At 52.0% G+C, this 13,248-nt stretch overlaps 1 protein-coding gene across 6 annotated transcripts in view; it reads left to right on the top strand.

Moving 5' to 3' along the window:
• Positions 1-13,248, top strand: part of LOC306656725 (dynein regulatory complex protein 11-like) — a 68,935-nt gene that overhangs the window by 24,243 nt on the left and 31,444 nt on the right. For all 6 annotated transcript variants that reach the window (XM_079132284.1, XM_079132281.1, XM_079132282.1 and 3 more), the window contains 3 exons: positions 1,013-1,080; positions 4,162-4,244; positions 12,313-12,420. In XM_079132284.1, the coding sequence (XP_078988410.1) occupies positions 1,013-1,080; positions 4,162-4,244; positions 12,313-12,420 (259 nt within the window). The remainder of the gene's footprint in view (positions 1-1,012; positions 1,081-4,161; positions 4,245-12,312; positions 12,421-13,248) is intronic.

Below are 13,248 nucleotides of genomic sequence, written 5' to 3'. Positions count from 1 at the left end.
CCATGGGCCAGGAGCAGGCACGCTTTACCCAAGTCAGACTGTGGTCCAAAGGAAGGAAGGGGACGCACGTGGAGGGTGGGATATCAGAGTGCAGGGTTGAGGTGCCTGGCGTCTGCCTGGGTGGGAACACGCTCGCTCGAGGGCACCTGGACCAGAAGGCCACAGGAAAGGAAGCCCGGCGCTGGAATGCCTTCATGCCATGCCTGGAAATTCGGCTTTGTACTACTGGCCCCGGGAGCTGCCGAGGGCCGTTTCACATAGAACCGAGAAGGCGCCAGTGCTCCTGAAGGACACTGGGAGCCTGTCCTCCAGGCTGTCACGAGTACCAAAAAGCCAGGTCCTGGGAGCAGCAGGCGGACAATTGCCCTGAGGGCTCCCAGTTTGGGCAGACGCTAACAGAGAGGTGGAGGGGCATCAGCTTAGCCCACGTGGGCTCTATAACAGAGTGCCTCAGGCTGGGTGATCGATAAAACAAGAGAAGTTTATCACCATCAGCTCTGGAGGCTGCAGACTCCCTGGTGGGGTCTCTCTGCTTCTTAGATGGTCCCAGTTAGCTGGGTGTCCCCACGGTGGAAGAGGTGACGGCTCTCTCCATCCTCTTCTAGAGGCACTGACCGCATTCACGAGGTTGGAGCCCTCTTGATCTGACTGCTCCCCAAGGCCGCCTGGCAGTACTGTCACCCAGGGCCAGCTGGCTGGGGATGAGCTTCAGACCACAGGAGCTTCCAAAGACAAGCACCTCTTCATTCCCTGCTCGTGCCCACGGCCTGTCCGTGCCAGAGCTGAGGAAACAGGGCGGAGTACCGGGCCTGTTTGGAATCCGGCCCCGTGCAGGTTTCACAGTGAGACCCACTGTCTGTCCACGAGGATCCCTGGGCCTCTCGCTCTCCCCATGGACCCCCACAGCCCCGGGATCGGTGTAGCACGGTGCATCCTCCCCACCCACCACCCCAGAGAACAGTTGGCTCAGCGGATCGCTACTCGGCTGATGGCTGTTTCCGTTTTCTTACAGAAAGCCAAAGGGAGGAAGGGCAGAAGAGGGAAGAAGGGGAAGAAGGACAAAGACCTGACCGCTGACAGGTGAGGAGTGGGCTGCTGCCACACACGTGGGGCAGCAGAGAGGGGCCCGGGAGCCCCAGCTGCTGAGTGCCCCTCCGTGCCTCCTCACCCAAGTTGTGGGAGTGGAGCAAGCAGACTGGGACGCTCTCGGGCAGCCCTGTGCAAATCCCAGATTGGAAAGGCGCACAGCAAGAGGATGGCCTGGAGCCAGCGTCGCGTTTCAAGGTTGAGATTCATGCAGGGGTGAGGGGTTCAGGAAATAGCACCCTGAGGAAGCTTTGGAGGACACGTCACGCGAGTCCCTCTGGACCAGAGAGAGACTGGGCCTCCGGGCTGGCTGCCCCTGCTGGGCTTCCTCCCCCTTGCTGCCTAGAGATGAAGGGGAGACCCAGTCTGCTAATGCGGTTCTCCATTCCTCGAGTTTCACCATTCCACCTTCAAGACCAATGAAGGACCGGCTTCACATGCTGAATGTCTTAAGCTGAAAATGCCGAGCACCTGGGGGTTTGGGTGTCCTGTCAGGACCATTGCAACCCTGTCCGCCATGTGTTCTGCTCACGGGAGGACGTGGGCTGTTCCCACTGGGGGGCGCTCCGCAGCCCTCCATCGGTCGGTTCCCAGCATTACTCTTCTGAACTCTGCCTGAGTAAGATGCATGGGACAGGGAGCCTCCACGGGGGAAGGAGGCTCAGCTCAGAGCCACCCGCAGCGAGGCCCTGCGCCCCAGAGCCGGCGTGTGCATGTGTGTGGAGCCCCAGGCAGCCTCCGGAGAACAGCAGAGGGGTGGGCTTTGCTCTGCAGAGAGAAGGCTCTCAGGGGACGTCCTGGAGGGAGGGGCTGTGCCCTTGGGGTCCACTTGAGGTCCCATTGTTTGGAGAATGGCTAAGGTCAAGACCCGGAAGTGATCCGCCTGAGGGACCTGGGCCTCACTCTGACTGGCGCCCGGTTCCTGGGGAGACCCGCTCTGTCCACGCAGGGATGCTGACACCTCCTAGGACAGCTCCTGGGGAGGAATGGGGGGGTCACAATCCGGTCCCTTGAGGAGGTCACAGAAGCGCCACAGGTGTCTTTGGTGGCTTTGAAATGCTACTTTCCTCCTTTGTTCCTGCATTAGTCTGGAAGAAGGGGAAGCTAAAATGGAATCCAGCTCGGTGACCCCCCCACCAACTTAAACGGTTCGGTCACATTCTCTTGCACTCATAGTATCGTATCGCTTTACTCGGCAAAATGATGCCAAAAAGCATGAACCACACAGGTGTAGCTCAAGTCACCAGGTCAGAATGTCCTTGCAGCTTGGTCTCCCTCCAGGTTGGACCGTCATCAGGATTTCCGTGAAGTAACAGAAACCAGTTTTTTTAATTCGATTCTATGTTCAGAAATAGAGATGCCTGGCATCTCCTTCCTGAGAGACTTTGCACTCTGATTTTCAAGACCTGTGCCTCTGCACTGAGCTCTGCCCGGACACTGTAAGGCGACTTCTGTTTCTCCCATCAAAGCAATGCTTACGCCAGCGTTTTTGTCATAGTTTAAGGTAGTTTTGAAAATTCTTTATTCCATAACAAAATTTCAGTTCACTGGAAAAAAAATCCAAATGTAGGTTTGTGTTTGGATCTTCCTAATATATTTTGTTTCAATAAATTTACAAAATCTTCTTGAATTTTATATAAATATGTTAGGCCTGTTCTAGTTAAGTTTTTTGCTACTGTGACCAAAAGACCTGACAAGAACAGTTTTAGACGAGGAAGAGTGTATTTGGGGGCTCACAGTTTCAGAGGTCTGAATCCAGCCAGACAGCCACCTCCTTTGCTCTGGGCCCAGATGAGGCAGAGCATCATGGCAGAGGGTGTGGCAGAGGGAAGTACCAGGAAGCAGAGAGAAAGACTTCTCCTCCCTTAAAGGACAAAACATATACCCCAAAGGCACACTTCCAAGGACCCATATATTCTAGCCACACCCACCTGCCTACAACTACCAACCAGTTGATTCCTACCAGGGGATTAATGCACTGAGTAGGTTAAGGTGCCACTAACCCAATCACTTCACTCCTAAACTTCCTTATATTGTCTCACACAAGCTTTTGGGGGACACCTCACATCTAAACCATAGCAATGCCTATGTTATGTGTTTATAATAAGAATTCAGGTTAAAACACTGTAGTTGATATTTCTTTGATATAAATCAGATACTGTTATCCCACATTCCATTACCATTAACCCTTCCTTAATTTTCACCAGAGGGCATGCTATTTTAAATCTGTTGAAGACTGAAGGTCACTGATTAACATCAGTCCCAACAGTACGGACCTTCCTGGGTCTCTTTTAATCACTCACTTGGATCACAGAACAGTGGAAGAACTGTTAAAAAATAACTTTATCTAAAATTCCCAACCAATAGAAAGACACAGTCAGGGCGGAGGAAGAGACAAGTCAGAGCACCTCGAAGGCCCGTGCTGAACAGCATCTGAGGGCGACCGACCAGGATTCCGGCAAGCCAAACCCCAGCTGACCTCGCTGGGGCTCCAGCCGCTAAGGGGGACACTGTGTCCGTTTTTGCTCAACTGGCATGAAGTACCATGCCCTGGCTCTGTGCCAGGCTCCTCCTGGAAAGTCATTTTGGCCCCTGTGAACACTGCACGTCCTCCACGTGAGGGTGCCCTCCAGCCCAGGCCTCGATCCTCGTCTTTATTTCCTTTAAACTGTGATGCTCTTAGGTTAATAGGAAACATAAATCTCACAAAGGGTTAATGATTTACCACTGCTGGCAGACGCTAGCTGGATATTGCATTCCCTGTACTGGCTAATTTCTAATTCACATTTGTGCGATCATAAAGAGTGGTGGAGGTACAGCTGGCCTCAGACACCCCAGGACAGAATCCTTATTGACAGGAAACACTCAATAGTCACCTGGAGGAATGGAAGCATTGTTTTTAAAAGACTAATTTATCACCTAAATTGTAGGAACACCTAAAAATTCCATTCATTTTCACACATGCAAACACACTTTGGATAGCTGAGGTTGAAGTTCTTTGCACGTGTTGATTGACAGAAATACTGCTGATCCCCTGCGTGTGCTGATGGTACAGATGCTCTGCTTTGTCCCCAGGACCATCGAGTCTCTATTCAAGGAGCTGGTGGAAGAAGGCCTGCTGATCCAGGCTCAGAAAGTCAACCTCTCTGATTACATTGGTAAAGTACACCAAGAGCAAGCATGTGTGTGTCCCATGGCACCCCTGGGGACCTGTGGTCCTACAGTGGGAAATAGGTCTCATCTGAGTCTTTGTCCAAACCTGTGGTCAGCCCATGGTAGCCTTTGGTAAGTGTTCATCACACTGAGTTGATCTAAATAGCCTAAGAGGATGCTGTGAACTGATAGGTCCTCCTAAGACCCCGGGTCCAGTTCTGCCCCAAACTTGGCAGAAGCAGGATTCTGTAACCTGCTGGCACATTCTTTCTGGCGTAACCTGAGGAGGAAATGGACTGTTCATGCTTTCATGATGAAACAGTGCCCCAGGTGCTTCCACAGGGGACAGGGACAGGGGAGGCAGAGAAAAGGAGGTGCGGACCTGTGTTTCACAACCTTCAACTAATGTTTTCCGTTGATTTTTGTAAACAATATTATAACCTGGAAACACAAAGCTGAAGATGCCTCAAAACTCCACCCCCTATTGGCGATATTATGTTCTCCTGGAGAAACCCCCTTCGGTGAGCAGGGACGTTCTCCTGCGGAGACAGTCAGCTTCCCTCATCCTGGTAATGCCCTTCACCACTGTCTTTCTCCGCTCAAAGCCCCTCCAGGGCATGTGTGTGATCGTGAATCTCGCTGTGCCCTCGGACTCCTTTTACCTGGATGTTTCTTGGCCTTGTTCAAGCTCGTGCAGCTCGGCTGTTCAGGGACTCAGCTGCTTTGCAGACTATTCCTCGGCTGCATTGCTTTGATGGGTTCCTCATCGTTTGATTCAGGTCGAACATTTTTCACTGGAAAACTTCAGATGATGCAGCGTCCCTCTTAGTGTTTCCCACCGGGGCACATGGTGCCACTCTGTCCCATCACTAGTGACATCGAGCGGAATCATGTGGCAAAGGTGCTGTCCCCCGACTTTCCCATCTTCTTCATTATAACCACAGGATGACCTTGGGGTCATGCTGGGGGCTCTGGGGATTCCATCCCCGCAGCCTCTCTCTCACACATGGTGACTTTTGTCTGCGTCAGCCAGCACTGGGATGGTGGTAAAATGGGGTCCTTTGCCCACCCCTCCTCCTACACAGCCCACCCCTCCTCCTACACAGCATACAGACCATTCTTTTGTAAGAACATATGGAACCTTTTTAAATTGTGGTATCAGTGTGGACACATAAAATCTCATAAAATCTCTTTTGTTCAGTGTATTATAATATGTAGTATTATTTACTCTAAATGAGCAACTAGACAGAAAAAAAACCCACAGACTCCCTTACTCCTAAACTAAATGACAGGATTTGCTCTCGAGCCCCAAAGTACAAGCCTTTGGGGACACTGAAAGACCTGAGAACAACAGAGCCTCAAAGTGACCAGCCATCACTCACTGAAAAATACAGTGGACTGGGCGAGAACCAAAGCTGAAGCTGAGAGGGGCTTTGCCCATGTCCAGGGAAAATCAATGCAAAGGGCCAGGGGTTGAAACAGTCCACACCTGGCAAACTCTTTGCCCTTCCTAGACAGGCCCCCAAACCAAGGAAACTCTTGGGAGTAGAACCCAAAGTGAGCACAACAGGGAAAATATGGAACAGAGAAGAAGAATAGCACTGGGGGAAGGGATCAGAGCTGGAACATCTCTTAGAAACAAGTCACGTATTTCCTCATTCATGAAAACAACAGGAGAGGGAGATGTGCGAAATCAGAAAAGCCATTCTGAGCCACATCTTCTAAAAAAAGTAGACAATTAACTCACTCAAAACTTCTAGCAACAGAAAAGTTCAAGGTCAAAGCCCACATAAAATTATCCTAAGAAAAATGAGAAAAATCAACATCTCAAAAAGACATTCCCATAAATCAGATCTATGTGGGACAAGCTAATGTACGTTAAAATTATAGAAGACCTATAAGAACAGCATTAACTAGAATTAGAAAAACTCAGGAATGAGGTGACAAAACTCAAAAAAGAGTATTAATAAAGGAAAAAATGTTTTAGAAGAAAACTTATTTAGATACAAGACTTCTTAAAGGTAACAAGCAATGCTTTAGGAGAAATAAAAGGTAAAAGAAATTTTTAAAATAAAATTAGAAATGAAGAGATTTTTAAAAATTCAAAAGAACATACCAAATATTGAAAACAGACAAAGCAGATCCAACATATGAATGACAAGTCCCTGAAGAAGAGCCCAAGTGAAACAGCAGAACACTAAGGAACCGTAACTCAAGAGGCTTGCTTTAGAAAGGCATGAGACCACATCATGAAAGGCCACACTGTATCCGGGACCATGCGCTCAGATTTGCCAACACCAAGGCATACTCTAAAAGTGCCCTGGGGAATCTGTGACTCGTAAAGGAAAGGGCATTAGATCAGCAGAGGCTTTTCAACAGCAGCACTCTATATCAGAAGTAAGTGGAGCCACATCTTTAAGACAGTCAAGCACTGTAAATAAGATCCAAGGATTTCATACCCACCCAAATTCATGTTCACATATACAGGACACAATCTCATAAAGATGCAAGAACTCAGAATATCTTGCCCGTGCACCCATCCTGAGGAATCTACTGGCAGTGACTACATGCAATGGAAAACGAGTAGAGAGATCTTGACCCCAAGGCTGGTGGCAACATGCAGGGCATACTCACTTCTGAATCCAGAGACCAAACAGGGCCGCTAGGCAGAGCATGAGTGCAGGGTGCCGTCTGCTCTGACCCTGGGTCTAAGACGGCCACAAGAGCTGAGAAGGAAGAACTAGTTAGTACACACAAGGACTTAGCCTTGTCAGTTATCCTGGGCTGTCTGGTCTGGTTAGCTGGAGAGCATGTCTGCGCGTGGAGTGTGGTGTTGCCGCCCGCAGCAACAATCCCGCGGGAATTCATTGGAGGCGGACTGGGAATGAACTACTTCTATTATCTTTTTCTGGGCTGCTTTAGTTTATAGAGGAAGAGAGGCTTGCTTAGCGGAAGAGAGGCTACGCTTTCAGAGGTGCTACTTCTGAGAGGTCTGCTTCTTAGATGTGCGTCTTAGTCCTATCAGAGGTGCTGCTTATCAGAGGTGCTTCCTACAGGTGCGTTCTTCGCCCTCCTCCCAGGTGAGGAGAATGTCTTATATGCACTAAGGCAGCCAATCAGCTTAGGATTAGTAGCACGATTAGAGCACGCGCCACGGTACCAATCAAGAAAGAATGAGGAACATGTGTTGACCACAAGCGCTGAAGAGACACCAACCAATCAGGCGAAAGGTCGTGAGAGATCACGCCATGTTAACACTAATCATGCGCCACCTCTTGGCCCAACGCCAGCCGCCATCCTTGAGCCACTTAAACATGTGTCCACATCACGGTGTGGGATAAGGCAGACGAGAAGTTACCATGGCCTGCCACCCACACCCCCGTGTCCTTGAAGACTTGAGAATGGGCCGTATGTGTAATGCGGATGGAGCTGAGGGAAACGGAACCCCACTCTCACCTCACAGGGTGCTTCTGTCACACACTCCCGCAGAGCACGGCTGCAGCTCGCAGGAGCCGATGTTACTTTTTAAGATTCTGTGGGACAACCATGACACATACCAGGGTCCATGACCTTCCCAGCTCTGTCCAGTGGAAACACCTGGAAAGAATGACCAACCTGCTAGCCACAAAAGCCCCTGGCCTTCTGGTTGTGGTCTCGAAACACTGCCTCCCACTGAAGAGGCCAGTGCCACTGGAGAAATGGCCAGTGCCGGACAGGACAGGAGGCTCAGAGAGGGGTCAAGACCACCAGGTTCACGGCAGAAAACGGCTTGAAGAAACGTGTTTATGAAGGAGACACGTTGGCAACAGTTGAAGGAAACAAGGAACAAGTTGAGGGAAGTCCTTGGGCCAAGGATGGGATATCCCGAGCTCAGGAGGCCTAAGAATCCCAGCACCAAAATCCATAAAATATTTTTATTCCAAAGTTCAAAATGACATTTAAAAAACTAATTGGTCATCTGCAGTATGACTGAAGCCCGATTGCTGCCCTACAGACTGGCAGATAAGGACTCAGGCAGCTGCTCTGCGCGTCCTACACCACGGGCACCTCAGCCGTGGGGGAGGGCGTCGTCTTTTTCAAAGTCATCCCAGCTCACCAGTGAAACCAGCGGGGCTGAACCCCGACTGTGGCGCCCACAGACCCAGCTGCCGATCTGGTGTGGGCGGGCCTGATGGGAAAGCCTCCCAGCTTCATTGTCTTGGGGTCTCGTTGCTTTGGTGCCTTGGGTGGAGGTGGGTGCTCTCCCTGTCCTTCATGCCCCGCCCTCGGGTTTGGCCCAAGCAGGCTGGAGGAGGACTTGAGGTCTGGACACTTCTTTGCTCATTGGTCCCCGGCTCCCTGACCCCTTCCTGGTTTTGGAACAGAGTGCCAGAGCCTAGAGCTTCCTCCACCTGCCCGGCTGGACAGACTTCCCGCCTTAGGGAAGCCAGAATCAAACAACTGCAGGCACCTCCGCTCAGCCCGATTCCCTGATTTTGATTTATTTTTTGTTTTCTCTGTAACACGGTCACACAGAGGTTGGGCCTGGCGGTTCCTGAGCAGCCTGCTCTCTGGGCGCGGAGTGCTCAGGGCCTGGTTTCTCCTGCGTGGGGTCACAGAGCAGCCTGCGGGTTGTGCTTCCCTGGCTCCTCCTCCAGGCAGGACAGACATCCAGCCACGCTTCCCAGGGCTGGGAGTCACTCTCAGAGTCAGGATCTGAGTCCTGCCCCCTCCCAGCACCTCCCAGATCCCTGCCACCCTCCCTGTCACAGCGGGTTGGGCTGCAAGGGGTGGAAGAGGAGAGGACAGACCAGAGACTGGCGAGCCTGCCTGCAAACCTAAGACCTTCCTCCCGGCCTCTTGCCTCTGCAGCTCACCAGCCCGCACCCCTCCCGGTCCTCACTCTACCCCTGTCCCGCCGTCCAGCTCCGAGCACTGGCCCGTGCCCAGGAGGCCCTACTCTGAGGTGTGCAAGAAACACCACCTTTCCTTGTTTTCTTCAAAGTTCTTAATTTGGCTGCACAACCCCCGGATTGCCAAGGTTACACAAACCCAGCCCTGCTCAGGAGCCCCACCGCACTCCTAGACCAGCAAGCTTCCCTGCTCCCAAGTGGGACCAGCGTGCTACGGAGACATTCTGGACACCGGTGCCCATGAAGACCCCTGGGCCACCAGGATGCGCCGGACCCTGGCCAGGCTGGGCTTCTCCCAGGCTCCACCTGCAGCTGCTCCCTCCTCTCAGGACTCCTGCTGTGTCTGATCCTCCAGTGGCACTGCTACAGGGTGGGGCCCTGGCTGCCACTGCCTGGGGAGATCCCTGTGGGTTCTGAGCAAGCGGCCGCCGAGCCCCCTGGCCAGCCACCAGCTACCCTTCCTGCTGCCACCAGTCTTCTGTCCACTCAGGGCATTCCCATGAAGAAGGCTGTTGGCTTTGTGGTGCCCCACATGTGCCTCCCGCCCCGTCCTTGTCACAGAAGCATAAGGCACAGAGAGGCGCTGCCCTGAGGGGAGAACAGCACGAATCGGCGTGCCCTGGGTGATGTGCAGCACCAGGCTACAGCAACTGCTGCACTCAGTTGAAAACTGACCAGTCCCATGTGTTTCCCGTGTTTGCCCCGAGGTCCTTCCCCTGCCCAGAGGAGGAGGAGGCTCAGCGGGCTCCCGAGTGCACATCCCAGGCTCTGGTTCAGGTCCTATGCACAAGGACCAGGTGCTGGGATCCTCCCACGTGGCCCCCATGCACAGTCTTGGCGGAGCCACTGCAGCAGAAAGGACACAGGGTCACTGAGACGCTGAGACGTGTGAATGTGGTCCTCACCACTGAGGGGGCTCTGCGCGGGAGCCAGCGCACCTGGCTTTCCTCACTTTGCCTGGTCCCCAGAGCCACCTGAGGTCTTGGCGTGCAGGCAGTGGATGGGGCCGCGGATCACCATCCAGCAAGTCCCCATGTGCCTTTTGGAGGCCAATGGCCAAGGAGCACCCTGTTTCCGAGGAGCCTCCTGTGCCCTCTCACCCACGTCTGAGGAACCTGTTTAAGGAGCCAGCATTTTTGAATAGAAGTTTCCATTTCCCTTCTTTTCTTAATGCGGTGTTAGGCACAGTGGGAACATGAGGGGCTAATTCTGTCCTTATTTGGTGGATGTTTTTATTTCTCAGTTCTAGGCTCTTCTGCTGATTCTCTTTGACTGTCTGCTTATCAGGTACCCATGTGGTAGGATCACCTTGACAAACCGTGGCTGGCTTGAGGAGCACAGGCGGGTGGCCTCGGGGTCCTGGGGGCCCGGAGGCCAGTGGCAGGTGCACGGGAGTCTTTGGTGTTTGCTGGTGTGAAGGGTCATCGCCGTCTCTGCCTTCCTCTGGGTGTGGCGTTCCCCTTTTGGTGCCTGTGTCTGTGCCCAAAGTCAGCTTTTTATGAGGACACCAGTCCTGTGGGGTTTGGGCTCCACCCTGATGAGCTCGTCCTCACTGAACACATCTGCCGCGACCCTGTTTCTGAGTAAGGTCGCACACTGAGGTTCTGGGATAAGGAACTGCCCAGGACAGGGCTCAGCCACAGCACCATCCCTGTTTCTCCCCTGTCTCGGGCGTCTTGGCCCTTTCTCTTGTCTTCTATCTCAAATACCTTTTCTGCTGTTCTTCTCATCCCTCCCTTACGGAGGTCTGGTACCTATGCAGGGAATCCAGAACTTTCTGATCTCTGAAGTGGATGGGAGGAAAGATATGGCTCCCATCCTGGGCGATCACCAAACCCAGTAACATGCTTGGAGTAGCCAGGGCCTCGTAACTTGGCAAACCCCCCCGGTGAGTTGGCGCTTCTGCAGTATCAGAACCAACACTCCCTAATTCCATTTTATATGATTTGCTGAAATAAAGTCCATTAGGTTCTGGAAATGTGGTGTGTGGGGACATTAACATGGGCTTACATAGCAGGAGAATCCCGGTCCCTTCCGTGTCCCCTCCAATGTCGTGTGTCCTGTTAATAAGGGCTGGGCTGAAGGGTGCTGCGGGATCTCTCTCCTGTGTAGTCTAAAGTAACCACTCTGGCATTTATTACCTGCTCATTAAAGAGCGTGGGCAGCCAGGCCGTTGGTGGGGGCCTTAGTCATCACTCATTCCCACACTCAGCACCGTTACCCTGGTCAAGGCTCTCGTTCAGAGGCCTGGAAGCCTGCCCTCCGCACTGAAGCAGCAACCATTATCTGAATTTTACATCTACTGCTGTTAGTGTTTGCACGTGTGCATAATCTACTTTTCACACTTTCCATAAGTCATGTGCACAAGAACGTGCTGTTGGGTCCCTTCAACCTGCCCAGCCCCAAGCTCTGAGTCAGTGCTCGCTAGAGGAGGGAGCTGCAGGAGAGAGCCCAGACGCTGCGGTTCTTCACGGAGTAGCTTTACTCCAGATTCAGACACAAATCAAACACATCGTATGATAATACGGAGGTCCATCCTCATGACAAATGGAGACAGCCAAACTAATTTTCTTGGTGACCTTATCTAAATTAGTTAGAAAATAACACTTCAGATTTATGGCTGGTTACAATTAAGCCCTTTGATATCTTCTAATTAAACCTGTAGAGATTTATTTCTGTATTATTCCTTTGGCAATCCTTTAAAAATGATGAAAATGTAAATGAATCTTTCCCTCAAAAGGAGATGTTTCTATTTATCCTAAATTAGACTCCTTCCCTTCCTTTCAAATGACTGCATTTCAGATTTCAGATTTGCACTGCTCCAAAGCAGATTCCACATGGGTCTGAAACAATTTATTGTGCAAACATTATATATAATCTCTTAGAACATAAATAAAACAGAACCCACTGAAATTTAGCTTTCTTTGCATCCCAAAACTTTATCTCATATCCCAGAGCCCAGTATTCAAATGTCGTTTGTTTAGCTATTGGGTTGGGGTGGTCACCAGCCTACTTCCCAGTTACTACAGTGCTGTCTCAGGTGGCTCTTCAAACCTTCCTCTGAGACAAGACTTGGTCTTCACAACGCATCTCCGTATCCCCACAGTCGCTCTGGGGTGTTAAATGTGTGTTCTCTGACCATTTGTCCTTCTGTTACTGATCCCCTCTTCCTTCCTCCCAGGTGAGTACAGCTACCTGGGGACCACACTCCGCCACGTGTCCATAGAGCCCATGCCTTCCCTCCTGGACGTCAGACAGCTCATCACACTGTACGGGATCCTGCCGCTGGGTAAGGACCACTGTTCCTTTCCACACGTGGGTGGCCCCAGTGCAGGCTGTGACCACAGTTCCCGTTGGCCACTGAAAGCGCTTTGCGGCTTCACCTCTCCTACCGAGATTTCTGAGCAGGCCTCTCTGCCCTTCGACAGTGGGTGCCCAGCACGAGAAATACTCCGGGAGGGCACTTCTGCCCGTCTGTGTCTGGGCTGAGGACTTCCAGGCAGTCAGCTGGATAGAGAATGGCTAAAGAAGAACCTCAGTTAAGTGAGCGGAATCAGAGGAAGCGCTAGGGTGTCCGCAGGCCTTCTGCACTTGAGCTTCTTCATTGGTCCTGAGCAGAGGCAGCCTCGGGTCCCCAGGCTCACCTAAGGCTGGGTCTCCCCGAGGTCCACCCTCACAGCTAGCTGCAGTTCACCGTGCTTCCTTAGCCTGTTGTATATGGTGTGAGTAAATGTACTGGGGGGCAACATAATTCAGCGTCAGCAACACGTAATATTCACGGGGTCAAGATAAATAAGATAGCAGATTGGACCTTACACACCGGAGCCTGCAGGGCGGGCGGGAATGTGACACACAGGGGTGTGGACACAGGGTGCTTCTGGGGTGCTCTGAAAGCCTCTGCAAAGGGGGCCCAGGAAGTGCCACCCCAGCCCTCCATCATCCAGGAGCCTGCTGTCCTGTGCGGCCCTTCTGAGCACGGAACCCATGGGACTTTGGCTCTCCCCACAGAGGTTTTGTTCTGAGTGTCTGGAATGTTTAAGAAGCTTCGGGTGCTTAATTTAAATCTCATGCATTACCTGCAGACCAGAGCCACCCGGGAAGACCTTGGCAGCCCTTC

Source organism: Sciurus vulgaris, assembly GCF_902686455.1.
Source record: "Sciurus vulgaris genome assembly, chromosome: 3".
NCBI classification, from domain to species: Eukaryota; Metazoa; Chordata; class Mammalia; order Rodentia; family Sciuridae; genus Sciurus; species Sciurus vulgaris.
This window is presented reverse-complemented; position numbering and strand designations above follow the sequence as displayed.